The 27,548-nt window shown below is 43.1% G+C and overlaps 1 protein-coding gene across 1 annotated transcript in view; it reads right to left on the bottom strand.

The window, feature by feature from the left end:
- The window catches only part of pou6f2 (POU class 6 homeobox 2), a 68,336-nt gene that overhangs the window by 10,674 nt on the left and 30,114 nt on the right, over positions 1 to 27,548 (bottom strand). The window contains exons 6-8 of the mRNA XM_063873857.1: positions 17,926 to 18,254; positions 6,579 to 6,716; positions 1,737 to 1,946 (exon numbers count right to left, since the gene is read on the bottom strand). Of these exons, the coding sequence (XP_063729927.1) occupies positions 1,737 to 1,946; positions 6,579 to 6,716; positions 17,926 to 18,254 (677 nt within the window). The remainder of the gene's footprint in view (positions 1 to 1,736; positions 1,947 to 6,578; positions 6,717 to 17,925; positions 18,255 to 27,548) is intronic.

The following is a 27,548-nucleotide window of genomic DNA, read 5'->3' as shown; positions in this document are numbered from 1 at the left end:
GGACACACACACAGAGCTAATTTAATATATTGACAGCATGCAGTACAGAGAATCATCCGTTATTCCTTGACCCACATCATCACAATAATCATCATTTACAGTAATCATGTCGTTATGGTGATTAGGCTATAATACTAATCAACAGCTATTAAATTAGTCACTTGGAAGCAGACTGTAATGAGATTCCCCCTTGTAGCTGATGATGAATACATGTTAATTACTGCCTGCGGTATTAAAACATGCCGTCAATAGACTGCTCAATATACTGCAGCAGTAGTTTTCTATTGCAGGATACTGTGAGCCACCTCGGGTACTTTACAAACTGCAGAAATCAACTATAAAAAAAGGAAACTGCTCATGACAATTAGAGTATGTCTCTCGCCGTCAGACCTGTGAGGATGCTAATAATGGCAGCCTGAATGTGCGATATAAACGTGTGGACACAGCAGTCCCCATATCAAACATAATTCATGATCCACAAGCTACGTGCTCAGATGGCGAGGAAACGATGTATTTTCATGTTTTATGCACATTTGAATAGCTTTTACAAGATCAAGATGGTACGTCTTCACTCTTAAAGCGAAAAAGCTGTCTCCGCCGTAAGCTAGGCCGGCTCCTCTTCTCCTTCTTTGCTATTAATTATTTTCTCCCTGGCATGTGTTTGTTTGGATGGTGGGGGGTGTCAACAGCGATGCACACACTGTCAGGACTGTTGACAGGCTCGGAGAATTATCTAGCTTCACTGGAAATATTCTAGACTGCCGGCTCTGACAACCGTAAATTATGCCCGAGGAACAATGTGTACATGCGGGCTTTGAAGTGGAGACTAAAGCATAAACATTATTACGAATGCATTAATTCATTCAAGAGTATGATCTGGTGTTTGGCGAGCCACAATTAGAGCTCATCCATTCTGCACTACACTGGCCTTCAATGAGAACTTTACCCTGTAATTCTGCACTGACATTGTCATTATCAAGTCAATAACATTTTCATTGTCGTGTGAATGCATTTGACTCCGCAATTGAACACTGTATAGATCTTTACGTTCTCAGGAGAAGTAGTTTCAGAGTCTCTACACTTAGCAGTTTGAACTTGTAAAGAAAGAACAAAGAACTTGTGTGTTTTGTCGGATCTTCCTTTAAATCAAAACAAAATACTTCTTGTTCAGGTCAGAGAGGACAAATCACAAGGCTGGAGAGTGATTGAGAAGGAGAGGAGGAGGGAGAGCTGAAGAACACTAGTGTTTGAGTTTTAAGTGGGGTGCTGAAAAGTGTGTCTTTGTTTTTTCTTTTGGGCTCTACAGGGGCGCAGCAGGCTCCCTGAGACTCAGTCTGAAAGGTCGTCTGACAAGTGCCTTCCAGAATGTGCATGCACACACACGTTGTGCACCAAAAAGCTTCAATTTTCCGAGTGGAATGATGCAAATAAGCATTATGGGAGTTGAAGCAGTAAAGAACCGAGGAGTTTAGCATAAAGCAGACCTGACTAGCAGAGCTGGAAAATGTGCTTTCATGAATACACAGAGCTCTGGTGTGACTCCACTAGGTGTTGCTCATTCAACAGTTTTAAAGGCAGCTCTTGATCAATGTTGAAGCATCACTTTAAGTGTATAATAAGCTCCTCTATCTTCCTCTGTGTGTGTGTGTGTGTGTGTGTGTGTGTGTGTGTGTGTGTGTGTGTGTGTGTGTGTGTGTGTGTGTGTGTGTGTGTGTGTGCAGCAGAGTGTATGTTACCTGCTGTCCAGGCTTGATTGGTGACAGCGTGATTCCCTGGGTGTTGATGACAGGCAGGATCTGATTGCCGATCACCGTGGCGATGATCTGGCCTTGAGCGTTGGTCAGAAGCTGAGGTGTAATTGGCTGTACCTGCAGTGCTGGGTTGCCACCCCCTGATTGGCTGGAGGGCCCTGCAGAGTTGGGCATCAGTGGGATTGTTCCAATTATCTGCAAAGGGGGTATAGAGGACACAAAATCAGCCGGGCAGTTTTAAAAAGAAGATGGAGCAGAGAGGGTAAACGCTACTGGAGATATCAGTCTTAATGATGTCTGCCGCTGTGACTCTTTCTGGCCTTTTCACGAGTGATCAGAAACAGGGCTTGAGACGGTCATCTCGCAGTGTTATGAGGTTAATCTGAACAGTTTTTTTTTATTCTGAGAGAGAAACATGCAAGAGTGTGTGCTGATGATCTGCCACTGAGGTGAAGCCGGCACAGACTGCTGGGAGCGCACTGCAAAGGTCAGCGCTGAATACCTGTGTGTGTGATGGTGCACACCACTGACTGTGTTATCCATCACATGGCCAAGACTGTGCGTATGTGTGAGTCTAAGTGTGCTTTTGCTTAAGTGTCTTTGTCTGTCTCTGGTGAGAAGGAGTGAGATTGCCGAGAGACAGAAACCCCCCTCAGCTCACCCTCTCTCACACACATAGAAGTGGGAAGAAAGAAACAATAAGAGGGAGAGAAGAGGAGCATCAGAGAGTGAGACAGGACCCCGTGTTTCTAATTCAACTCTCAGGGTCCCAGGGGGTACTTCACCCCCCTCCAGTCCATGCTTTCCTCTCCTCTGTGGCTGTAATCAGGAAGGGCAGATCAAAGGGGGCGGCAGAGTGTCACTGCAGCGTTTTAGCTCTCAGAGCAGCCGGAGTGTGGCCAAGAGTGGCGCTTTAGGGGGGACTTAGCGCCTCTTCACCATGATGAAGGTTAATGTCATCTGGGGACTGGTTCTGAGCAGCCATCACCCCGGCCCCCCCGCTGACACCGCTCCTCCACCAAGCCTCATTACACCAGAGAGCAGCTCAGCATGGATGAGACGCCCATCATTCCCAATTCTGTTATTTGGCAACTTTTGCTAAAATTGGACTGTCTTTGACTCTTCAAGTGCAAGCTTCTACACCTCAACACAAAACTAGCCCAACAAACAGCCTCCATGCAGCATTAGCCGGGCCTAGTGTGGCTCACTAATCTCCCTGGTGCGTTTCAGCGTGTGGTCCTCCTCTGCCTCCCCTCCCCTCTCTCCTTGACATAATAGGGAGGGATCAGTGAGGGAAAGGTGGGCCGACAATCTGTAATTCATCCGTGCCACGGCTCATTTGCTTACGTTGCTTCGCATTAGGGGAGAGATAATTTATCTCTCTCTCCGTGCCGGCTTTACAAATTCACTGTAATGCTCTCCTGCCACTTAGCATATTTTATTGCCCTGCCTGACGCTCTTGTCTCCGGAGTCCCACTGATCCCGCTTTGCATGCCACTGTGGCAGGGAACTTGTTCCGCTCAATTATTCATCGTCATTGGACTAAGTGGTTGTTCTATAAGCATAATAAAAGAGCAGGCAACTGACAGCTTAGCTCTCGTCCCTGTCCCACCATGCAATGCTTCTCCATCTCAGGCAGATGTTGCATGGCAGTGCTTCGCAGATCTTTTGCAGCTGGAAGTTCTTACAGTGGTGCTAATTTATAGACAGAATAGAAGACTATATTACTTTCCTTTCCTTATGGTCAGTATTAAATTCAATCATGTTAAGGTGTGCAGAGCAGGGCTGTCATTTAGATAGGTGCAGTTTGAACAGTTTATAATGTGAGATAATCCATGTTTGGTGAAACTGAAACAGTGATAGTGGTTTATTCATTCTTTAAAAGACATTTCCAGATGTAGATCAAATTAGTTGTTTGCCTAAAGTTTATATTTAGAGAGAGTTCATCATAACACTGGGGTAGCAGGAAGTCTGGGAACATGTTCATATTCTCCAAACCACGATATCTAAATACGTATTGTGTAATAATATAAAATAACAGCTCTCCCCTATACATGTAAAGACAATTTCTGCGTCTATGCTTATGTTTCTCTAAGAAGGGAAACCTTGTGTTCTGTTTGAATCTTCATTTTAATGTTGGAACATACCAGGTCCTGTTTTGCTGCTTTTAAGAAGGTTGCACAGTACTCTGAATCAACCAGCAGGTACTTCACTCTCTGTTCAAAAAGCCCATATTTGATGGAGACATACAATCATTTCCATTTCACCACTATTTCAAAAATAATCAGCTTTCAGGACCTTCTCTCAGTCTCTGCCAGGCCTCTCCCCTCAGTTATCTTTCAGTTTGTCCTCCTTTATTTGGCTTCCTGTGTTTGCTTCCCCGCTCCACTTCGTATGGCATGTGAGCATCGTGCCTCTCTCCACCCAGCAGAACTCATTAAGATTATGCTGCTCTTTGTTTCCACAGAAATGTCATCTCATCTCTCCAGCCAGGGCAATCTGTGTCTTTAGCCATGGTCGCCAGGCAATATCTCTGCCCATTTTCTCTCCTCCACTGTTCAAGCGGCGAATTGAGACCCGAGAGGGAAAATGTTAGGAAAGTTTGGACTTGTGTCAACACACAAGTCCAAAAAAAGTCAACATTCAGAGCAAATCAGAGGCTAAAAAGCAGACTCATAATGGTGCACTAGACAGAAGCCATTTCCTACGTAGGGTATTTTCTGTTAGTGTTCCAGTCTGCATTTTATTTTCTCAAATACCAGCCAAGATGCAGATTCAGTAATTTACTGCAGCAATGATGAGTTGTTTATTTATCCAACAACAATGTCTAACAGCTCAAAGAAAATAATCTGCTGCTGTTCTGTGTTTGATTTAAAAATTGATGTAATATATATTTGTTTTTCTGAGTACTGTTTGAAAAAAATGTGCACTTTAGAACCTTTTAGAGCATCAATGGAATAATGGAACTAGTAATAATCAATAGTTGCTGCCTAACAGTAGGATTACAATTAGAAGGGACAAACAGCGTGGAAACAGCAGTTTGCACATGTGTTTCTTACCTTCTCTGCCTAAGTATTAGGGGCCAAAGACCTCTCTAAAGACTGGGAATCTTGGGAGTAAAAGGGATGGATAGCACAAATTCAGGAGGGAGAGGGTTTCCATAAACAGAGCTATGGAGCCATGGTTTATCAAACTGGGATATGCCACACACAAACCGTTCCAGTGGTTATACACCTTCTCGGATGTACAGTCCGCAAAATAAAGCAGCCCTTAATGTCCTCATTACCCAACAGGTTTACTGCCTTTTTAAGGCGGCAGGCAAAGTGAGGATTTGCACTGAATAAAAGATGCCCACAGAATCACAAAGGAGAAAACATCTGAAATGTGAGTGACTTAAAAATATTGTGGCTTTTTCTCCACAGCCTTAATCATTGTTGCAGGGGTGGCGGGGATGAAAGAGCCTCATTGATTCTCCTTGGAGAATAAAGAGGCTCGGGCCAATATAATTAAGGTTTAAAAACATATTGAACTCCAAACGTCCATCAAACGCAGCGCTTTTCAAGGTCCCAGAGTCCTCGCTTATGAAAAGCTTTTTTTTTTTTGACAGGTTGAAGAGGAAATTAGGGAGTCAAAGACGAAATACTGTGTTTTAAATTCAAGAAGGGGGACTTTTTACTCATCAAGAAAAGTGATAATAATGATTCTAATTTCCAAGAATAATGGATAAAAGCAGTTCTCTGGTTAGTAAAAACCCAAATCAGATAAAAGCTGCTCCACTGCCTCCGGTTTTCTAGCTTTTCTTTGCTGACATAAGTTCTCAGAGTGTGTTTGCTGGACCTCCTGGCTTATTTGAGGTACGTATTAGCCTGTATAATCTCCTCAGTGTTCGGGGGTGGGGTGTGTGGACCCTCTGATATGGGAGTGCATGTTTCAGAGCCCTCTGCCTGAATAATGCTGTGGAATAATGAGGAGGGGAGCAAAGGCTGTAGCCCACGGCTTTGACCGTCTCTGTGACCTGATTATGTCAGGCACTGTCAGCCGCCAAGACACTACAAAAGCACAGAGCATCCCATCAAGTCCGTATCCACAGTGATCTGTCCCCAGTGCTCCAGGCACCTTGTGAGCCAGGGAAGTCCATACTGTCTCATTATTGACGTTTAGCATCAAGCGCTCGCACACTGAGAACGCTTAACACGGGTGGTACTGAAACCTAATTCAAGAAGGATAAGCAGTACGTAAAATAATAAAAAATGAACCGTGTTTTTAGAACAGAAATGACGTTTTTTGTTAAGTTTACATAAAGACAGTGCACGTGTTAAAACATGAAACAGGGGTTAAGGTAAATAACACAAGAGTGGCATGAAAGGGCACATTGTCCATACAATGTTCCTTTAATACGTGCCGTGTGCACCTGTGATAAGATGATTCATTAGATAGGGTCCCACAATGACAAGCATCATCGTTCAAGCCTCTGGCTACTGATGGAACAATTCTGCAGCCACCCTGTAAATATGACAAGGTCAGCGTTTTACTGCGACAGGCGCTTGCGGATAACAGAAAGAAGGGCTTTGTTTATTCCCAAAAAGCTTAATATATGGTGGGCTGGTTACTAGAGTGTGGACAAACAGATTCAAGACAACACACTAGGAATCAATGTGGAAAGATCAGAAATACTATACAAATGCTTTACTTGGAGCTGCACATCCGTACATGATAGATGGTCCAGTAATATCTCGTACAGATCTGTTACAGAGTACAAACCCTGTAGTGTTAAATAAGGTGTGTGTATAGAAGATAATTCTTTAGCGACCATTAATCAGCACTCACCTGTCCTTGTGCATTGGTGACCAGCTGTCCGGTGGCTCCTTGCAAGTTTGACAGGGCGTTGCCAAACACTTGGGACCCGGCGATGGACCCCATGGCTGCTGCCGCTGCTACCGCCGCCTGGCTGGCCAATGGATTCAGCTGGTAAAGGGCAAAGAAACCATTTTTCAAAACTGGATCTGTTTATGCAACTATCCGGATGTTAAATATAAATTCCTATAAAAAAGAAGGTTCAGGAGGGCTCGATGTTGGGGGTCTTTATTGTTGCCATGGCCAGGATAGGCTAACTGCAGTGAGGCCTGTATAGTCCAATAGAGTGGGCTATGCAGTCCATCATACAGTTCCCAGAGGTCTGTGCTCCTGAACCCAGTGGGAGGCTTGAGGATGGGGAGGAGCAGTGAGAACGGGAGGGTGGTTGTGAATAAGTGGCCATTTTACCACTCTAAGTGCTTCCTCTGGCCCCCGGGGCTCCCACGGGCCGAGCCGAGCCTCTACACCCGCAGCATCGGCCCAACTGCTCCCCGCTTTCACAATAGAGCCAGGCAGTGTGGCCATGCATCACTGTATCGCCAACCCCTTCAATACGCTTCGACTAATTCCTCGTGCTTCATAATGCAATAGCACAGTGTTTCTTTGAAGGAGAGGAGGGTTGGAAAGACCCTCTTTACCCCAGATGTAATGGACTCATCTGGTCTGGCCTGTGGTTGTGAAAAGAGGCTCCCTGCATCGGGGACAGGTTGTAGAGCCAAGCCACATCGGCGAGATTACCCATATAAATCAAGCTAACCACTTATTAGGGGGCTGAAAATGCACTGCTGATTTGGTTGCAGTGCAGCAGAGCAAAGTCTTATTAGGTTGAGTAAGTAGATCAAAGACCAAGAAGAGATAGGAGACCTCCCAATTACTCAACAGAATAGAGAAATAATAGAAACAGTGCTTGGAAGCAGGCTTCCTGCTCCCTGCTGCTAATACTGGTTGGAAACATATTCAAACAGAAATGCTGGAATTAAAAGAAGCTTATGTAAATGTTGAAAATAACATTAAGTATTGCATGTGATTTATTTGTCATTACTTAAATGATGTGAAAAAGAGATTGGAAGCCTCAGTGTTTCCACACTGTGATCTGCAGGGAATTCAGCTTTGTTCATCTGAAATCGTTCGGTTGCCATTCATCTTTTATCTTACCCCACCACCATATATTATTACACTTTCTGAAATCAAATGATGAAAAAATGCCATGGAGCGATCAATACTTTTTCATTGACAGTAAAGGTTAAGCACATTAAGAATGACACTGCATTTGTCTTATGAAATCATATTTCATGTAGGTGGCCTCAAATTGGCCGTGATTGATATTGCCTCCCATCGTCTGAAAGTCATCCAGTTTTTCCTCGATAATCGCAAGATTGTCTTTTATGTGTCCAGCGGGTGTCCTTCGGAAACCTCAAATGTTAGAAAAGCACCAAACGGATTCTGACTCTGCATGCAGATTAACGGGATCACAGAGCAGGCTGGGACCTTTAGCAGTATGTTCTCCAACATGTATGGGATAATGTATAAGCTCATTTGGATGTGTAAAAGAGACATTTATTCATCATATGGCACACAGATTATCCCAAAACATGTAATATTGAACATTATAAGTTGGTGTTTGATCTTCCAAACAATGTGTATCTTAAAATACATTTGAGTTGAAGCTAACTTTACCAAACTGGCCTTTTGAGACAACAATTTGGATTATTTTACATGTACAGTGTCCCCTAGCATTAACTGCTAGCTTAAATACATCGATAAATGTATAAATGGCTTTATTAGTTTTTAATCACCACCATGACCATCATTACCTAAAACGGCCATACATGCACACACACGTACATATGGTGATAATAGACATTATCTAGAAAAATGGCAACAGAAACATGTTGTTGCAAGAGACAGAGAAGAAACTCTCTAAGATTTTTTTACCCCACCACATTTAATTTGATACTGTTTTTTTAGAATCAGTTTAACATTTAAAAGAGCGGCAGCCCTAGGCAGCAACCCATTAGAGCTGAACTATCTCAATTCTAACAGTGCACAGTGGTATTTTATTAGATGTTAAAATATGGTTTGAATGGGCCGAGTTTTGTGTTATCTAAATAGTTTTAAAATGATATACAAGAATAGAATTGGCCAGCATGTGACTAGGCAAATACAAATCACATTAACACCACTATCATCAACAAAGAGTGAAAGATGGAGGAGTTTAGCTAAACTGACACTTAGCACACAATTTCCTCTTTACTCAACTAGTAGAAGTTGTAGTTGAAGAAATAAAACCCAGAGCAGCTACCCTCTTATTTTTGTGAGTTTTAAGTATTTTCTAAAGTGTTGATAGAAGGCGTCTTTAAGCCATGATGGTGAAAACACAGTATAACTTGTGATGTGTATTTATGGCACAGAGAAAAGCCAACAGGCGGGTTACGCAGAGTTAAAAAGAGGCCACAGATCAACACACAGATAATGTGATCTGCTCGGGCAAGCACACCCAGAGTCTCCCCGAAAATCTGCTGTGCTCGGTGTCCTTGTGTGAGTGATAGTTTGTTGGAGAAGCTTTCAGATTCATTTGAAATATTATCATTGTGTTTTCATTCGATGATAGCCCTTTCAGGGTGCTGTGTTATTCTGGTAAACGTAGGTGAAAGGAGAACAGGCTTTATTGCTGCATCTTCCTGGCATTGGGTAATATGGATAGCAGCTGAAAGGAGAGCCAGGAATAAGGAGAGGCGAGGCTGTGTTCAACACCTAAACAGGTGATTTTCCGCCACGGTGACTCCTCTCAACACCTCGGCGGGAGGCACAAAATGACAGACCTGGCCTAGCAGTTGTCCTGATTGCATGTGTTGGGGGAGATAAACAGTGATCTTCCAGTTTGCAGAGCCTGCATGTTAACCATTGTGTTTCATTCTTTTCATTCCCCATGAAAAGGGGTGTCAGCAGCTTAGACCACTGGGGTTGCTGTGGGGATAACAAAAATAAACTGAAGCCAATTCATTTGTTGAGGAAATGTTAACATTCAGTGTTACAGTTTAATATTGTCCACATATTCTCACTTGTCTAGCAATAACCTAAGCTTTGCTCAAGCCTCCATTATATCATGTGACATCATCTTGTCACCTTTAAGTCACCACTACTGCCGTAAATCGCGGCACCATTACAGTTTAATATAAAGGGATGCACAGGGATCAGCAAACACAAAACAAGTGTCTCTGAAAGGACAGAAAAAAACCTGAATTGTTAAAAATGCATCTTCTCTCCCCAAGCGGTTTGATGTGGAGAAAATCTAAACTCCGCCGGGCTCTCCGTCGCCTGTTTGACCATGAGGGTCACCTGGTGCAGCAACCCGTGTAATCTCAGGAATAGAGGGAAAAATAGCGTCCCCGCTAACCGTGGAGAGACCCCTGGAAACCAAAATTGTCTGACACAAACTAACTGGAGTTTATTCTTGCTTGTGCTCTTTTCATGTGGCCGTTTTTAAACTTAATTGCTTTTCTTGTCCGGGCCAAGACAAAACACAGCAAAGATAAATGGAGAAAGTGGTGCAGACACCAGCAGGAAGGCAGATTTGTCTACACAAAGGCTTCAGCAGAGTGTAAAAGTTATACTCTTCAACACCAAACGTCTATCTAATACATCAGATAACACTTAGATTTCAGAGCCCAGAAATTATTAAGCACATGAACTTAATTAACAATCATCTTTTCTGAGCTATGTTTGGGATAATCTTAGCTATATCAAAGTTTTCATGTTTACTTGCAACCAAAAGTGAGCCGAACACTGTTCATTAATCAGGACTGTCTCTGAGCAGAACGTCCTGGATCTCTGGAACAACACGGAAGTTTTCCTTGTTCATCCCGGCCCCACAACTCTGTCCTCCCCCCTGCTCTTTTCCCACTCCGGAGTGAATGTAATCAGCTGTGACATGAGAAAACACGTTCTCTGTCTGTCAGGACTCTGCTAGTCTTCCGCTGACAGTCCTCTGCTGACTCTCCACCTCCTCCTACTCCCTAAAACGGCCTCTCCCCCACCTCCCTGTCTCCCCTCCCTCACATCCGCTGTGCTTATGAACATCAAAATGCCATTAGGCCCTCCAAAACACCTCTGGTCCCTTGGTTAGCGGGGCCTCGCACTGTGGCCGTGCACTCTGAATCCTCCGAGCCCCGGGTATTGCTCACCACTGGACCTCTGCTCCAGCCGTTGTGAAAAATAAAACCCAAAAAAGGGAAAATATTGGGAAGTGAAAGACGGATAGAACAACTGAGGCAGATAACACCCGGCGAAAAAACAATAACGCTGCATCCGGAGACAGTCGCACATTGTAATTGCTTAAGGCAGTGGAGGGATGGTGGTGGCAGCGGGTGTGGATGTGGAGGTGGCACGGCGGCCACTAATGGAGTGATGTCATATGAAATGACCGAATGACAGCTAGTTAACTGGGAAGGTTTGGCTGATCAAATAAAATGCATTAACTCCAGGAAATGGATATCGCGGGCAGCCTCAGAAATGGCCATATCTAATGAGGTAAAATGCAAATGAAGGAGGAAAAGAGTCGTGAAAACGTTTAAACTAACTATAAAGGCATGATGGAGTGTCGGACAGTGGCCGTCAATCTCCCCACTCATTACCCTCATGTGAAATTAACAGCAGCTTTAATCATTACATAAAATCTGCTCCAGCCCATTTGTTGATAATTGTGAGGCACGGAGGTTCAGAGTGGGTTCTTTGTCATCCATCACGGCAGCGGCTGATTTCCTTTGGTTAGGGGACACTGCGAGGAAAAATCTAAGTTATACTACATTCCTCTTCCACTATTCCTCTTCCTGAGCAATGATCTATAATATTTAGCCATTTCCAGATGTATTCAATTTGGGACTACTTGGTGATTAAGTATCTACGGGAAAGTGCTGACCATTTCAGCTCATGATGTGACATATTTGGTGCAGTTATTCCTGTACCATGCCGGTGTTGGGTTGGAAATCACAGCGGCGTTAAAGCGGTGTTGCAGTAAATCTACCGCTGCTCTGGCTAGGACTTTAAATTGGATACCTGGTTGTTTGTGGTTGCTGTGAGAGAATGAAAAATATAATCAGAAGGAAAGATTATGAGCGCTGTTATTCCCTTGTTTTGCTGAAGAGTCCCTACCTCAATTATTCAATATATAATAAAACATATTCCTTGATTTGAGGAGTTCTATTACCATGGCGCTGGCTAAAACCCATTTGTTTTCATTTAGCTGGAAATGTCTTCTCTTTTCACTCTGCTGTTGTTTGACATATAAATATAGCATTTGAATGACTTTAATATCCTTCTAATCAATGTCCAGTGATCTTTTGATGTCCTCAATTCAATATAGGAAGGGTCATCCATGCCGCAGCTTTATAAACACAATAAAGGTAAATGATTACTCTCCACTGTGGTGTCCAAAAATACGGCCAGTAATGAAGAGAAATGGAGGAGTTTGAGGGGGAGGCCTGTCATGTGTCATTGGCCAACTCTAAGCCCTAAGATTAATCACGAGAGAGGGGCTCTGTGGCTATGATGTGGTCACCCTTGATCGATAAATCCGCCTCCCTCCCCTCCCTCTGTCTCTCTGCTTCACTGTGTCTCTCTCTTTTTCTCCAAAATATACACAATGGTCGGCCCGAGCTAAATCAGCATAAGTGGAGAGATGAATTGTTGACATTTACAGGCGTATTTGTATGGATTTGTATCAGAACTGGAGTACAGTTCTGACTTCTGAAGCTCCCCTATTTATGGTGATAACTCAAGTAAATGCACTATTCTTGCATTCTAGTTGAGTCTATTTACAAAACCATCAATTGCCGTTTCGTATAATAAAAGAGGGCTTAAAGTCATCCAACAGAATAAATAAAAAATGCTTCTCAGAGATCAAAGCAGCACAGAACCGTTTACAGGAATTTCAATTTACAAAAAAATCTACCAAATCTAGCCTCCGCTGACCACGACTGAGAACACAGCGGAGAAGAATTTCTGATAATATTCTGCAGGGACCATAAATGGAACTTTTGACTTGGTCCATGAGGAGGGCATAATGCAATAACATTGCATTAGAAGGGTCTTTTGCAGCGTGGCAGTGGCTGTGCGGCTGTATTCCTCGTGTGAACCGGTGCTCTGTTTGCGGTCACTAATGGGCATCAGAAATTACAGGCAGTGGAATCGCGCCCCGCGGGGGGACTGGCCTCCTCAGCGGAGCGGAGCACTTAGACAGTGTCTGGGAGCCTGCTGGAGGAGGAAGGGGGGAACTCAATGTCACAGCCCTGCCTCATAATTAAAGAAACCCTATTCCTTATCCACTGTTAGGTGAGCCCTAGCTTGCCGCTCCATCTGAGGGCTCCCCTGTGGGCGTCTAATGCGTGTTGCCCCCAATGTGCATGTAGGCTGATCAGAGAGCTGTGCCTTTCTGCTGGATGTCAGAGCTGGAAGCCCTCTGACCACCACGAGAATCGCGGAGCCACGTTTAGAAGAATCGCAGACCTCAAAAAGCGAAGAAAACATCAACTGAGGTGAGGTCTAAAAACCCAAAACCAGAGAAGCCAAAAAGTAAGTGCAAGGCGGCCTGTAGGCGTCATTTTAAAAGAGTGAGAGCTTTCCCAGTTCTCCAAATGATCATCGTGAAATATGATAAATTTAAGTTTCTCCCTATTTATAAATTCAGGGCTCATCGTTGGTCCTTAAGTCTGTAGATTTTCTCCCTGCCTAATCCCTCATTTGAAGTAAATAAAAGTAGTAGAGCTGTCATGGTCAGGTTGTTTTCCTCATCTAGCGCCCATGCTTTATAATTATTCATATGAAATGTGGTTCTGTTGATGGGCAACAGTCTTATTTTCTGCTTCAGTCAACAGTGCACATTTGTATTTCTAAATTGTTGAGCGCTTGTTATGTAAGGCAATTTTCTGCCTTCTTAAGAGCCGGATCTCCTGTGCATTAATAAGAGGCTGAGCTGCTGGAGAGCTGAGGGCCTGCTCACGCGCTAAACCACACTGCCAAAACCAGCAGCAGCCTGGCACCACAAACCATTTATACTTTATTATAAAAAACTGGGATTTTTTAACAGTTGTCATAGATAATGTCCAGATGAGGGACTTGATACGGCTCAAATGTATTCAGATTTTTTGCAACTTTGATTTCTACATCACAACCTCAACCCTTTAAGGCACTTTTGAATAACATTTTTGAACAATTTACACACCCGAGTTTTTATCTTCATTTTCTTTTTAGACCTGAAGATGCGCTCAATAAAAATATTTCAAAAAAGGAGCTCATGACTCATTATCAAATATTTAGATTAAATAATGAAACATCTGTATAATAACCTATGTGATGTTCCTTTTCAACAGGAACCACAGCTGAGATGAGATGTTTGATAGATAATGGACTATTTCACCAACTTAAGCGTTTCCAGTTTCATCGACAAGCCTCAGTGTGAGCAATTGGCTCTACATTTGAGCATGTCATTTTAGTTTACATTTAATACCCCATGAAATGATGGAAGCCCGTTTCTCTAAATTGAATAGATGTGGAGCCGATCTGGAAAATCAATTAATCGATGTGCAGGGCTCACTTAATACACATGTTAATAAAATGGCTGAGACGGCCATAAAAAATGGAGACATTTTGAGCAAATTGGACGATGGTGATTTTAACAGCGGTTGACATAAGTAAAAGTGTACTGCAGCGGAAAACAGTGACATGAGTGTCTGAAGGGGCCTCAGCTGAAGACAAAAGCGTCAGAGATGGGCCCAGCACTGGAGTAGGGTGGTGGAGCGAATGGGAGGAGGTGGGGAGAATGGCAAGGAGGTGAGAAGAGATGGAGAGTGCAGACAGCCGGGCCTCTGAAAGGCTGTGGTGGTTGGCAGCCGCTGACCTTGGTGACGATGGGTTTTCACCAGAGGTTTCTAATGAAGGCTGATTGCCAGGGAATAGTGAGGGAGCCAAGGTGTAGAGAGGGGGAGAGGAGAGAGAGAGAGAGCGAGAGAGAATAGACGGAGAGAGAGAAAAGGATAGAGGGGAGGCTCAGGTAATTGCAGCACTTGTGGGTCTGAGGCCCCGCGGTCCTGTGATGTCCGGGTGCAGCGGGGAAGAAGAGAGATGTCTGTGGACGCTTTGGTGGTAAATTGTGGAGCACGGGGATGGGAGGCAGGCCCCTAGGCTGTAATTACCCCTATGAGTGTGCGGATGGAGAGTGGACAGGCCCAGTGTGGGGCTCTGACAGCGATCAAGGAGACAACTGCGGAGGGGAGTAGAGACAGACAGACGGCAGGAGTCTGACACAGGAGGAAAGACAGCCAGCCAGCCAGACACTGGACCAAGGTCGGAGGCTATTAGCTAACACACAACATGCCGGTGACAAGACGGCCCTGACAAGAGCAGCGGTGTTGAAGGCTTTGCTCCCCGATGAAGAAAGACATAATGTAGACGGATTTGGCTAAAAGGGAGAAAGAGTAATTATATCAGAGCCAGGGAGAGATGTGGGGACTCCACTGGATGGCGCAGCAGGGTCATGTGGGTCCGGGGCACAGGAACTGGAAAAAGAGAGTTGATAGGCTGGCCTAAGCCTCCCGCTGCACGGATCAGTATGTACCTCCTCTCCTCTCCCTGCCTGGGCTGATGTAACTCACTGGAGTGGCAAATTACACCAGACCTACAGCTGTAGCCCGACATTATGATTAATTTGATCAGTAATTTCTCCTGTTTTTCATTTTAATCGCCGCGACCATTCTGCTGTGGCAGGTCTTTCAGATCTAATTAAGATCAATTCCGGTGTAACAGACTTGGCGAGCGCCTTTACCCCGTCAAATCCCTGAGCTCTCCGGGCGTGGAGAAAACCCGCAGCTCTAATCAATCAACTTCCAGCAAAATCCAGCGGGCTCCTGCAATCAGCCCATTAACACACTTAAGCAAATTTCATAATCTCCCCCCGTCTATTTGTCATCACTGTGGTGGCTATTTCAGGCACCCGCATCTTACTGTACTATGCATGTTGGGGAGCAGAGAGGGCGGGGTGCAAAGGTACATTCTGACTCTGTTCAACCAAATTAGCAGCTTTAATTTGAGTTTGCACCATTGGCTCAAGGGGTCTGTTGAGCTGTGATTTGCATTTGTATAATCAGGATATTTATGAGCCTATTAATGAATTCTGTTTCGCAAATTTAAAACACTAAAAACACGAGGGATGTAATGAATGCTCAGGATTTGCTCCCGAAGAAGATCACACCTCCCATGAGAAGAGAATTACAAAGGGACATTAATTGGAACATAATGAGTGTTTGTTTCTCAGCGGCTCTGTGCTGTATGATCCTGGCTGAGTGACTCTGCACGTGGGAATAATGAAAATAGGAAATATGGGTGCTATCTGTGTAATGCTGATTATATTATGGTAATTGTGACTCAACTTTACCACACAGAGCAGCTACTCTGGGTAACACCACCATTGTCCTTCTGTGTCTTCAATTATAATAAACAAAAGAAAGATCCCAGTGAAAATGCATGTGTTTGTGACAAAATCTGTTCTCAGGGAGAATTAAAAACTTCAGTGAATTAACCCTCAGTGATTCTGAGACTGAAAATCCAATCACTGACCCGGGCGGTGGAGAGAGGCGGAGTCGCTGCCGAAATCCTATTGCAGCCTTGAGTGGGTGCTGTGGCTGCGACCTGTCCTTGGGCGAGCCCCTCGCTGGGTGACACTCTTTGAAAACACCAGCACTGACCCAGAGAAACTAAACCTTTTACGGCCATTGTGCCTTTCTACTCCCCCTCCCACTCACACACACACACACGCGTTCCATAATCCTATTTGATGAGGCAATATCTTAATGATACCTGATGTGGCCTCTTTGCCCCCCTCAGGGAGCTCTGTCCTCAGTCATCATAATCAGACTCCCTGCTACTTTTAGAAGAAGACAATCTGTTTAAAGCTGAGGGTCTCAGTGTTGTCGGTGCAGGGAGCTAAAGCTTCCCCTGCTGTCTTTGTGAGTCACGGAGAAATATTCACAGATTCCAGGAAATGTAACAAAGTTCCCAGAAGTTTATAAGTAGTGTAGTGTATTTGTAGTGCATCTCTTATCCAAGGTCTCTGTACACTGTCTGATGCAGGCTCAATGTGAGAATCGGTATGTTGGTCAGTATCCACAGTCAGACTGGACAGTGTGTTTGGTGCGATGTAGCGGGAGCCCATTAAATCCAGAGGCTGTTTTTCCTGCTGAGTCTCACTAGGCCGTGACAGGGCCGGAGAGGGCTGCGAGGGGGGAAACAAATAGCCCAACTCATCCTGGCCATAAAGAAGGTTGCACCACAACCCAATAAGGGTCTGACGCTGATGAATGTGACCAGGGACAGAAAGGCGACCCTGGCCAGTCTCCACCAGAAATGAAACCACAGGGATATAAAATAGGTTATTATCGTCACACACTGACAGCCAGACGGACAGAGCAGCAGAGATAGATGTTCGTACACAGTGACTAAAAAAGGAGGTTGAGTAGGAAGAGCAGCAAAGATTAGAGGACTGATTATCGCCGGAAAGCTTAGATCACCTCAGAATTCCTCCTGAGTGAGTTGTGCCTCTTATGTTGTTGGATGTGATCAAATGCGTCCGCCACAAGATGCATCTAATAGCTCCACATTGACAGCCTCCATTCAAAACGCTGCCTCTTAATTAAGATCAAGTGCTGAAAGAAAATCGAGCGCTTAAGCAGCACTTTGGTTCTTTAAGTGGAGATTTACAGGAATTACAGATCTAGTTTTTATGAAATAATTAGCTGGGTATTTTTGAACGCACTGTATTCAGTTAAAATGGAAAATGACATGAATGGGGTAAATTAAATGTATCATTTCTTGGAGCCTTTGATATGTGGAGTGTACAATAGCAAGCGGTAGGGCTGGGCGATAAAGGCAAATAATACAAAAAGGAAAAGACTGGAATAACAGTTAAAGGTAAACCTCGGAAACATTTATGCCATTACATTTAAAATCAAAAAAGACATGTAAGTCTTTCATCACTGTATCCATACATATCCCAGCACTAGCAAGGATTGAGACAATTAACTAGTGAATACGAAATAAACAAAATAATAAAAAGGCAACTTAATATGAAGAAATATATTTAACATTGATAGAATTTGGGTGTATGACTCAATTATATCTTTAAGAGGCATTATGTAGTGATAATTTCATGTTACTCTACCCAAAGAAATAAGATTAATAAGTTTAAAAAAACACAAAAAGACATTTGGTACCAAACACTACAAGGCCTCGGTTTCAGGAAGAGTTGGATCGGTGCAGGTTATGAACTCACCGACAAAGGCATGGGTGGGGTGACGGGCGAAGGAAGGCTGCGGGCCGGGGAGTGGTTGGGCCGGTGAGGCGGTGAGTGCTGCGGGTGTCCGGAGGTGGAGGAGCAGGTGGAGCCTGGAGAAGGGATGGAGGTCTGCTGCTGGCTGGGCGGGGTCATGTGATGCTGGGATGACAGCGGGTTGTGGCTGTGGGAGAGGGTCTGTTGGTGATGGTGTTGGATCTGTTGCTGCTGCTGCTGTTGTTGTTGTTGCTGCTGCTGCTGCTGGTGGTGGTGCTGCATCTGCTGGAGCTGCTGCAGGTGTTGGAGCTGGGAGTTCAGAGTTGAGGTAGCTGTTGATGAAAAAAACTGAGTTACTTTGTTGTGCTGGTGACCTGAACACTCGACATATTGTGTAACATACGCAAATGAAATTGGGATTGAAAAATATATGAACAGAAAGTCCTCGTTATTTGAAGATAGACATACACATGGAGGTGTGGGATGCATAGTGGGAGGCAGATGTAAATTGCATGGAGCCACACAACAAGGTCCTCCAGGGTTTTTAGCTTGCATGATAGAGTCTGTGAATTTAATTTAGCTAGTTGGAGGACAAAGCTATCAAGCCTGACTGATATAATTGCTCTCTCTGGAGCCAAAAGTCTTCATTGTCAATTGGAGAATGTCAGAATCTTTGGTTTAATGGCTTAAAATCTCATAGGAAAGAGACATCCATCTTCACTGGAAGACTTCAGAAATAAACCCATTAACTAATTGGATCCAATAATGGCTCACCATTAGAACCTAATTTCTACATTTAAATGCTTATACATTTTTATGCTGTTTAAAAAAACGGTTAACACTCAAGCTGAGCGAGCACCAGCATGCAAATACTCTCAAGGCCCCAGAATGTCTACCTCAAATATAATATAGGATAGAAAGATGACGTGCAGGTGCTCCTCAACCTCATGCTTGCTTTCTATGGCAGTTAGTTCACTCGATAACATCTGTATACAGAATATAGTGGCTCTTCTATCAGTCCACACATACAGTATATCCATACCAACACATAGAAAAAATTGAGCCAAAAAACAACATCTAAGCTGACCTTCACAGCAGAAAAAAAGGACAAACTCAGTTTCCACACAGATATGATGGATAGAAAAAAGTGTTTTTACTCGGAGAGCTGTTGACAGCCTTTTTTTCTGCCAAACACACTGGAAAATCCTTAAAAGAAACTATATCCAATAAAGAATAGTTCTGTAGACAGGGATTCACAGGTCATAGTAGACCTTAAGAATATATTCTTCCAATGACTTTAGTTATTCTGACTGTAATGTAGCTTTGACAAATGGATGAATAAAACAGATGACCGTGACAGAATCCAACTATTTTTTAGAAGATAATGAAGGGGACATAACCTGATCTGTATCTCAATAGTAAAGTGAAAAGTATAATTGTTATGACTAAAAAGCTTTAGAGATACGGAGTGTATATTCAAATCTGAAGTATCCCATCTAGAGATTATATGGAAAACGGGTAGAAAGGAAAAAAGAAAATTGGTTTATTCTGCATTATCTTCAAGCCTACTAGCTTAAAGGGCGTCCAACTGGTAAAATTGTTAAAGAAGTAAAATATTGCACATAAGAAATGTATTCCGCTCTAGCACTATTCTCAAGATTCTCAAGGATATAAAAAAAAAGCATTTAAACTCCAAGAAAATGTGGTGGAATGAACATGTAAAATGTTATTTAACTAGCTTGAAAGACTACACCCTATTATCTACAGCATTATGAGAAAGCACATAATGCACAAGTATGAACACAAAGGACTGGATAACAAAAGAGTGTTTGTGAACATCTATTGATAATGCAGCCAAGCAAGGCGTAGACATGCTTGTATACATACAGAATCAATGCACTTAAATAATTTAAGTATGGTTGCCTCATAAAATATGGATAAAAGATCATGGCAGACAAGTCTTTGATTAGTGTGGTCACTTGGACTGCAGGACAGGCACGTATGAACATTTGATGAACATCAGATCTTCCCTCACTCTGCAGAAGCCCGGCAATAGAAAGCCAGTGTCTCTTGGCCAGTAAACACTACACTTTTACATTTCTTCTACCTCCTGACACATTGACACCTCTCTCACACCCCCATCATGAATTATATATCACCTGAGCAAACGGCAAGAGTCCAATTCTCACTTGAAATATTCGGGCAAGAGCGCCGAGCCCCTGGCAGGACCGGCTCTTTTTCCTTTTCGCAACTTCACAACGACAAAATGTTGAGCCCTATTTAAAAGGCGGAATCAGAGGGAACAAAGACGGAGAAAAACAAAAAAGGGGGGGGGGGGTATGAAATGAGATCTCTGTCAAAAAATTATCGGACCCAGGCGAAGATCAAAGAGGACTGGAGAATTTCCTGCAGCGCCAACCATTACGCCGAGGAACAAGAGGTACAACGAAAAAATATGAGGCAAAAGAAAACAAATACAGAGGGAATATGGAAGAAGCCCCATGTGGCCTTATTATAAGGGCTACACCGCAGGTACTATATTCTTTAACAGCAGTGCTTTATAAATTCTGTCATCTTGTTAAGACTGTCAGGACCGCTGACCCTCCCTTCCCCTCTAACTGGGCAACTGGCATTCTGAAGCTCATTCTTCTAACCACAGCTGTCTGATTGCTTTGGTTGAGCACATAATCCAAACGGCTTGTCTCAGCTAATTGTTTGTGCGCCTTCCTCGAGCAGACACGGGGCCGAGGATGAGAGTGGTAGCCTCACTTATGATGGAGAGAGGGCAAAAGACTGCCGGGGCTCCTACACTGCTCATTATATCTCCCACTGCCTCTTTGTTGTTCATATTCACTAGTTCCCCGTCTGTGGTGAAAGCAGCGCTCCCACTTGAACATGGCACCCGAGGGGAGTGTTGGAGCAAGGGGGTCCCACTTTCACTGTTGTCACAACTCGCCTATGCTGATGTTTATAATGAGGAATGAGCCAGATCATAGAGGTCATCGTGCAGCTAAATGATCAGATGCACGCTGAACTGTTGGATTTTTCTGCTCCATTTAACCATTTAACAACAACCATCTGGGATTAAGAAACTCCAGAAGTCTACGGCCTCCAACCTCAGTGCTTTGAGAAAGTGTCTCTTTTTAGTGCCACAGAAGAAATCAACTGTTATCTGTGACTGTCCCGGCCCCGGCTTCTGAAGTACTAGAGGACGAAGCGAGACTGATTGTCAGAGGTCGAAAGGCTAGGTCAAAGCCGACTCATTCGTCAGACAAAATGCTATTTTTGTTTCCTGTGCGGTTGAGGAGTGAAGGTGGGGGGAAGCAGCCTGCTCTCTCATTACCAGCGCTATCTCAGTAGTCCCTGCCAGCCCCCCTATTACAGCACTTTTCTCTCTGGGGCTGATTCGACTCCTTGTTTTCCTCCCAATCCACAACACCTACGTTTACACCTATTCCCGAACAGTAACACTATATTTGGTTTGTGTACAGGTAGATTCAGGGCAGAAGGAACACTTTTTACACAATGACACTCAACCTCAACGTGAAGTTTGAGGAACGAGACATTAATGGTTAAAAACTACCACAAATGCAGTGTGTGACTTCTCTTTGTATGCCAATGACATGAGTTGTAAGATGTGCACTACATAACTTTAAACTAACTACAGTTTAAAATATCTATTGATGAATATATGCTTGCCAGAAAGCCTATACAAATAGCTTCCTATCATATAATGGCCCTTTTAAAAGGCCAAGTCTAGGCCAACAGAAAGAGAGGCTACATTTGTAAGGTGTACATAAAAGGGCTTTGACCATCTTTTATTGCATTAAATGTGTACGCTTCAGAATAAAGATCAAATGTGATCGCCTCATCTTCTCAGGAATTCAACATAAAGGGAATCAAAAAGGAGAACATGCTGTGAAAACCTTGAAGACAATGTATTGAGTAGTATGAATAGATTTTATTTTATGCAAAATCAGTATGTGCGCAAGCCAAGGCCCGTTTATTTATACAGCAGCTTTCAACACAAGGCAATTCAAAGTGCTTTAGAGAAATGAAGCACTCGCTGTTAGTTATTGCTTCTGAAATATGTGCATCAGCTCATTCACTCAGCACAGACATATAATTAAAGCACAGAAAATCATCCTTGATTGTAGCGTCTGAACCTCTTCGGCAGAATTGAGGCGCAATGTAAATGAAAAGCTGATCAGAAGCTGCAGTCAGGGGTAATGAAATGTTCCAATGTGACCCACTCTGTATTTTTAAGGCACTGCTCTGGTCTGAACACAGCTGTCGGTCTCTAACAAGAGGGGACAAACAAGCTCCCCATTACTGCTCTGCCTCACGTTCCACGTTGGGAGTCCATAAAGCACTGTCTCAATTGCCTTTTCAGAGAGTCACACTGATAATTACTCCACTGGAGGTAAGGAGATTTAGACTGCATGAGATCTGGTAATTACAAAGGTGGTCAAAGGAAGGTCATTTTTACTCGGCGGATTAGATCGGAGCACTCGCACGCTGATGAAGTGGGAAGCATCACCGTTCCTGCGCACAATTGTCCGGTTCACTGCTAAATTGTATCTTCACAGTCACTTTAAGAACACTTGTCCATGCGACAAAACACTTTTATTGGGGTCAATCTGTCAATTGTGTTTTTTTTTGTCACAATTACTTGTTGAGCCTATTCAGTGTAAAACTCAACTTACCTCAAAAGGTATATTTTTAAAAGCGACATGAAGAAAACACAAGAAACGGGAAGTCTTGAACTGACAGACGTGCTATATTATTACTGTGCATATTGCAGTATCTTATTGGATCATCATTATTGATGCCCTAAGTGTAAGTGGTATTTCTTGTTGAGTAGATGAAGGACAGAATTAGCAACTTAAATGCCTGAAATCACACAAAGGTGGAATTCTATCTTCTAAAAAAATATAAAAAATGTGTATTAGATTCCTTTTAACAATTATTCCATACAATTGGTAGCTTTAAAAAGAAAACTGAAAACAGATCCCTGCCATGGAAAGGGCTGGGATAAACATGGAGAAAATGAAACGTTGAAGAAACTAGTGAACTACTGGAATAAAAAACCATTAAGAAGAGCCTCTGCAGGCAAAACCAGTGTTCCAGTCCTGCTGCAGAGGGAAGTCGGCGGCTACACAAAAAAAAGATATATAAGAAAAAAAGATATATAGGCAGTTAAGATTTGAGTGGAGTCGCAGAGCCACAGGATTTTAGGGAGTAAACCACATCGCTTGTAGGGATCCAGAGATAATGCTTTCACTTTGTGATGCAAGGCAATATCAAGCTGTGTTGTAGAATTCTCACTCTGGGGGAAGCATTTCAAAGAATCAAATCCTCTCCATGGAGATGTTAGACACACAAGAAAATCCCTGTGTGCTCGATAATGTTGCCCTTTTGTGTGTAGCTCACGCCATGTTATTGATTTCCAAAGTGTGGTCCAGGGACTTCCAGGGACCCTTGAGAGAGATCCAGGGGGGGCCCAAGCAAAGTGATGCCTGGTTTAATATCATGGTTTCCTTCATTAGAGAGAATATGTATATAGATTACTGTAGCTTTTAAATACAGCTAATGAGGATAATGGATTGAATGTTTATTTGGTTAATTTCCCAAATGAATTGAACTTTCTCTGCGTGAAGATTTGTTGATCAGTCAAAGTAGTTGGTCGAAATGTAGTTCTTTAGTAAAAACAAAACCTTATTCAATGAGATGTTTTAGGAAATATTTCTGATTATATACCTCAAGATTTAGATTACTGATGTTGTTTCATGCATTTCCTGGAAGATTCAATGGTGTATATTCCAAAAAAAGGAAAGGTTCTTAACTCTTCTGTTAGACTATGTGTCAAACCCCTCTAAATGAATGACAACACACACTAGATCTTTTGGTTCAGAGAAGGTTCTCTCTTCTGTGTGTAATACTTTGTTGCCCAGTGATGGGTCCCTTGCTTTTTGTCCTTCAGAGTCCAGAAGGTGTTACCCCCCCCCCCTCCTCAAATCCCCCCTGCCTGTCTGCCTGGCAGGACAGACTGGGTTATTACAGCGTGTTCATGGTCCCATCATGTGTCGTCAGACCAAAGCGGAGGCCGCGAGTAAAAGCCTCATGCAAAATTTATGTTCATGTGGCTGTTTCAGTGGGTGGAAAAATCAATATTGCGGGCCTGATGCACGGAGATGACTGAGTGCTCTCTGACTGACAGTAAAAGCTGAGAGAGATTGAGGGGCTACATTTACTGCTGGAGAAAATGGAGTGCATTCGAGTTGCTTTAATAGTCTAGTTCACCTTAAATTTGAATTTCATTGTGGCTTATTTTGGTAACAACTTAGACATTGAGGGCTTAAAGAAATTACACTATTAGTTTTCAAATTGTCTAAAACACATCATTCAATGTGGTTTCTGAGCAGCTAGTGTTGTGTATTACGGCATTATTAAGCCTTCCCTTCCTCCCCAACTTACACGAGATATAAAATGATTGTAGAATAATCAAAAGACAATGTGGGTATGGGGAGGACATCATAGGGGTTTTGTTCCGCGCCGCTTCGCTTACATATGCTTTTGATCGCGTGCCACATACCCACAGTGCATTTGGGGAGGAATGTGAGAAGAGAGCGAAAGAAAGTGAGAAAAAGAAATTCAGTGGGATGAAATAACCCCAAACAATGGGATTTGCTTTCCATTCTTCTGCCTCCATCTTCTGTCTTTAATTATTCCCTTTGGTTGTCTGAGGGAGCGTGTAAGCACTTTCACACAGCACAACATGCCCAGCAGCACAACACTGTCTGCCTTAGTGATGTGGAGACTTCTGAGTGACACTGAGCCTCTTGTGATTATTAATGCTGTTTAATACAACACAGGGCAGCCACTATGATTGAGGGAAAAAACAGATTTCGAAATGCATGCACTCAAAATGCAATGTGAACGGAATTATGTACAACACGAGCACTGCACTTGAGATACATTTTCCCCCACACTACATAAACAATGCGTACACCATGAAATGAAGGCTAATGTTTCGCAGATGCAACAGTGAGAACGTGTGTTTGATAACAAGTACCAACTGGGCTGAGTTTGGTACACAGCGTTTAATGGAACCTCAGCTGATCCTGGTGGGATCCTTTGTGCCGGTTTAGTAGTTTCTTCCTGAATCGCATATGAGATATTTGAAAGCCCAGAACGATGTATGATGAATGAAGTAGCATGCTACTTATACGCTTATCGTGCTCACTGACTAGCAACAGGTTCAGCAAAGGGCAGCGGCAGTAAATGAAATTCCGCACTGGGACAATATATCATCAAAAGAAATGTATGCACCTGAAACTTACAAGCCTTCTCCAGATGCAGACAGGGTGCCTTATGGGGTTGGGGGAGGGGGTGAGAATGGAGTGGGGGGGGGGCGGGGAATGGGAGAATAAGGAGGAGGGGGTTTTTTTTCTGGATGGGTGAGAAGCAAGCAAGGGGGAGCAGCAGATTTTGTTGAATCAGTTCTATTTTCATACTGGCTGATCTGTGTCTTTTAACCATTTCACTGCAGCTGGAAAATGAAAGTACCAGGGCTAATTTCACAGTGAGAGCTCACTGAACAAAACCCCCCCACGGTCTGTGGAAAAAGGTGCTAAGTCTACTTTGTCATGTGAATAACGCCTGTGCAATTCAGGAAACGGGCTTGTGTGTAAAACAGGAAAAAGGTGGAATATATGTTCAGAAGGAAAAGGCAAGAAAGGCCTTTTCTCCTCTCCCACTAAGTGAGGTTTACTCATGATGTGTAGGTAACAGATATCTCTCTCCCCAAACATGCCGCCCTGTTCTGCCACAGGATCCATCTGTGATGTGTCTGCAGTTAGTCCAGAAATAGCACCCACGGGACTTTACACACTCCTCAGGCCTCCTACGGGACCTTTTAAGCTGCACTGATACTCATAAAAGCCCCCACAAATGTGGCCCCTAGATACCGTGGCCATTAATTAAGGTAATTAGGCCCTGGTCAGCAATTAGTAACCACAGATAGCTTTTAGCAGCGGCTAAGAAGTCCCCGCTGGTGAGGGGTTTGGTTCCACACCATCTGCTGACAAAAGTCACCGCGGACTCTTTGGTTTCACACACGGGACACTGGAGAGCTGTGTTTAAAAATGACCTCTGTGTGATCCAGACTGCTGCACCACCACTTTGTTTGTTCTTCTCATTTCTTTGCTTCTTTTCTCTTTCAAACATGGAGGGGCGAGCTCTATGAAAATCCATACAAGCTGTACACGGCCAGAGAGGGAATAGGAAACATTCACTGCACAAGGTATCGATCAAAATTAGAACATCTGGGCTGAGTGTTAGTATTGATTAGAGCGTAATGCTACATCGATTCGCTTGTATTATTAAGTCCATGAAAGATCCATATTGATAATATGTTACATCAAATTATAATGTTATTTTGAACATGAGCATATATTAAATTGCTGTACATATAGTAGTAGTTTTATCAAATACAATACCATTCATATTAGGCAATTATAAAGGCAACAGTTTGTCAGGAAACAGCCATTAAAATCCAATAAATCCCTTAAAGTAAATGTGATACAAAAATGTGCAAGTAAGTATTTAAAGACCTACTGAAGATATGGATGAAATTCAAAAACAAACGTGGCCTTTATACTAATATGAAAGATCCAGCAGTGTGTGTGTGTTTCATCCTGTGGCAGAGGTGTGTGATTTAAGGCGCTCTGAGTAGAAAGACTGATAAAAACAGGCTGAATACCCACAGTCAACCTCAGTGAACAGATCATGCAATAACTCGCATTACTGGGGAATGGGAAATAAAGGATGCAGCTGTGCTACTTTACACAATTCCACATTTCAGGCAATCGGTGATAACACCATTTTCATTCTGGTTCAGTCCCATAAAATTACCATTAACATTACAACTCATGCAGAACACAGATAAATGTAAAATGTCACCCAGTTCTGCCAGGCGGGAATTCCAGTTCCACAAGATTACCATCTCTGTCTGCTCTGTCCCACTGCACCTTGTCTAATATTTCATTTACAACATTTCATAAGTTCATTTTCCCCTCACTGACCATGTAAATCACAAATCAATTTTCATTTAAAATGCTTGACTACAGATTGTTGCTGAAAGCCTCTGAATTGCGCCTCAGAAATATGACAGACCTTTAGCAAATCTTTTGGAAGCAGTGTGGTCAGAAAACGGGAGGGAAAACCTGAGATGCAATTTCTACAAAACAACTCTGGGGCCAAGTGGTCAGAGCATTTACTGGAAGCTTTTTATTTTAAGTGTTGAAATATAATGATAAAAACCACACACTATTATGCATTCTAATCATTATTAGTTGCACCACTCTGGTATTTATGGAAACCTCAGACTTGATCGACTGGTCTACTCAACAGGAACAAAAGGCTGATTATTATTATGATTAAAAGATGAACGCTATAGATTGGGCATAATTGCTTAGGACGTCTAATCCATACATGCAACACACTTAAATGCTGATTATGTATCAAGGATAGCAGAATAAGTAAGATTTCGGAAAAAAGTTCACAAATATAAGGTTTAATACAATTTAATAACAGTGTGGTACAATATGTAATAATGTCCAATG

This window comes from Eleginops maclovinus, chromosome 21 (genome assembly GCF_036324505.1).
Source record: "Eleginops maclovinus isolate JMC-PN-2008 ecotype Puerto Natales chromosome 21, JC_Emac_rtc_rv5, whole genome shotgun sequence".
Classification (NCBI taxonomy): Eukaryota; Metazoa; Chordata; class Actinopteri; order Perciformes; family Eleginopidae; genus Eleginops; species Eleginops maclovinus.
The sequence above is the reverse complement of the archived record's forward strand: the minus strand, read 5'-3'. Positions and strand labels throughout refer to the sequence as shown.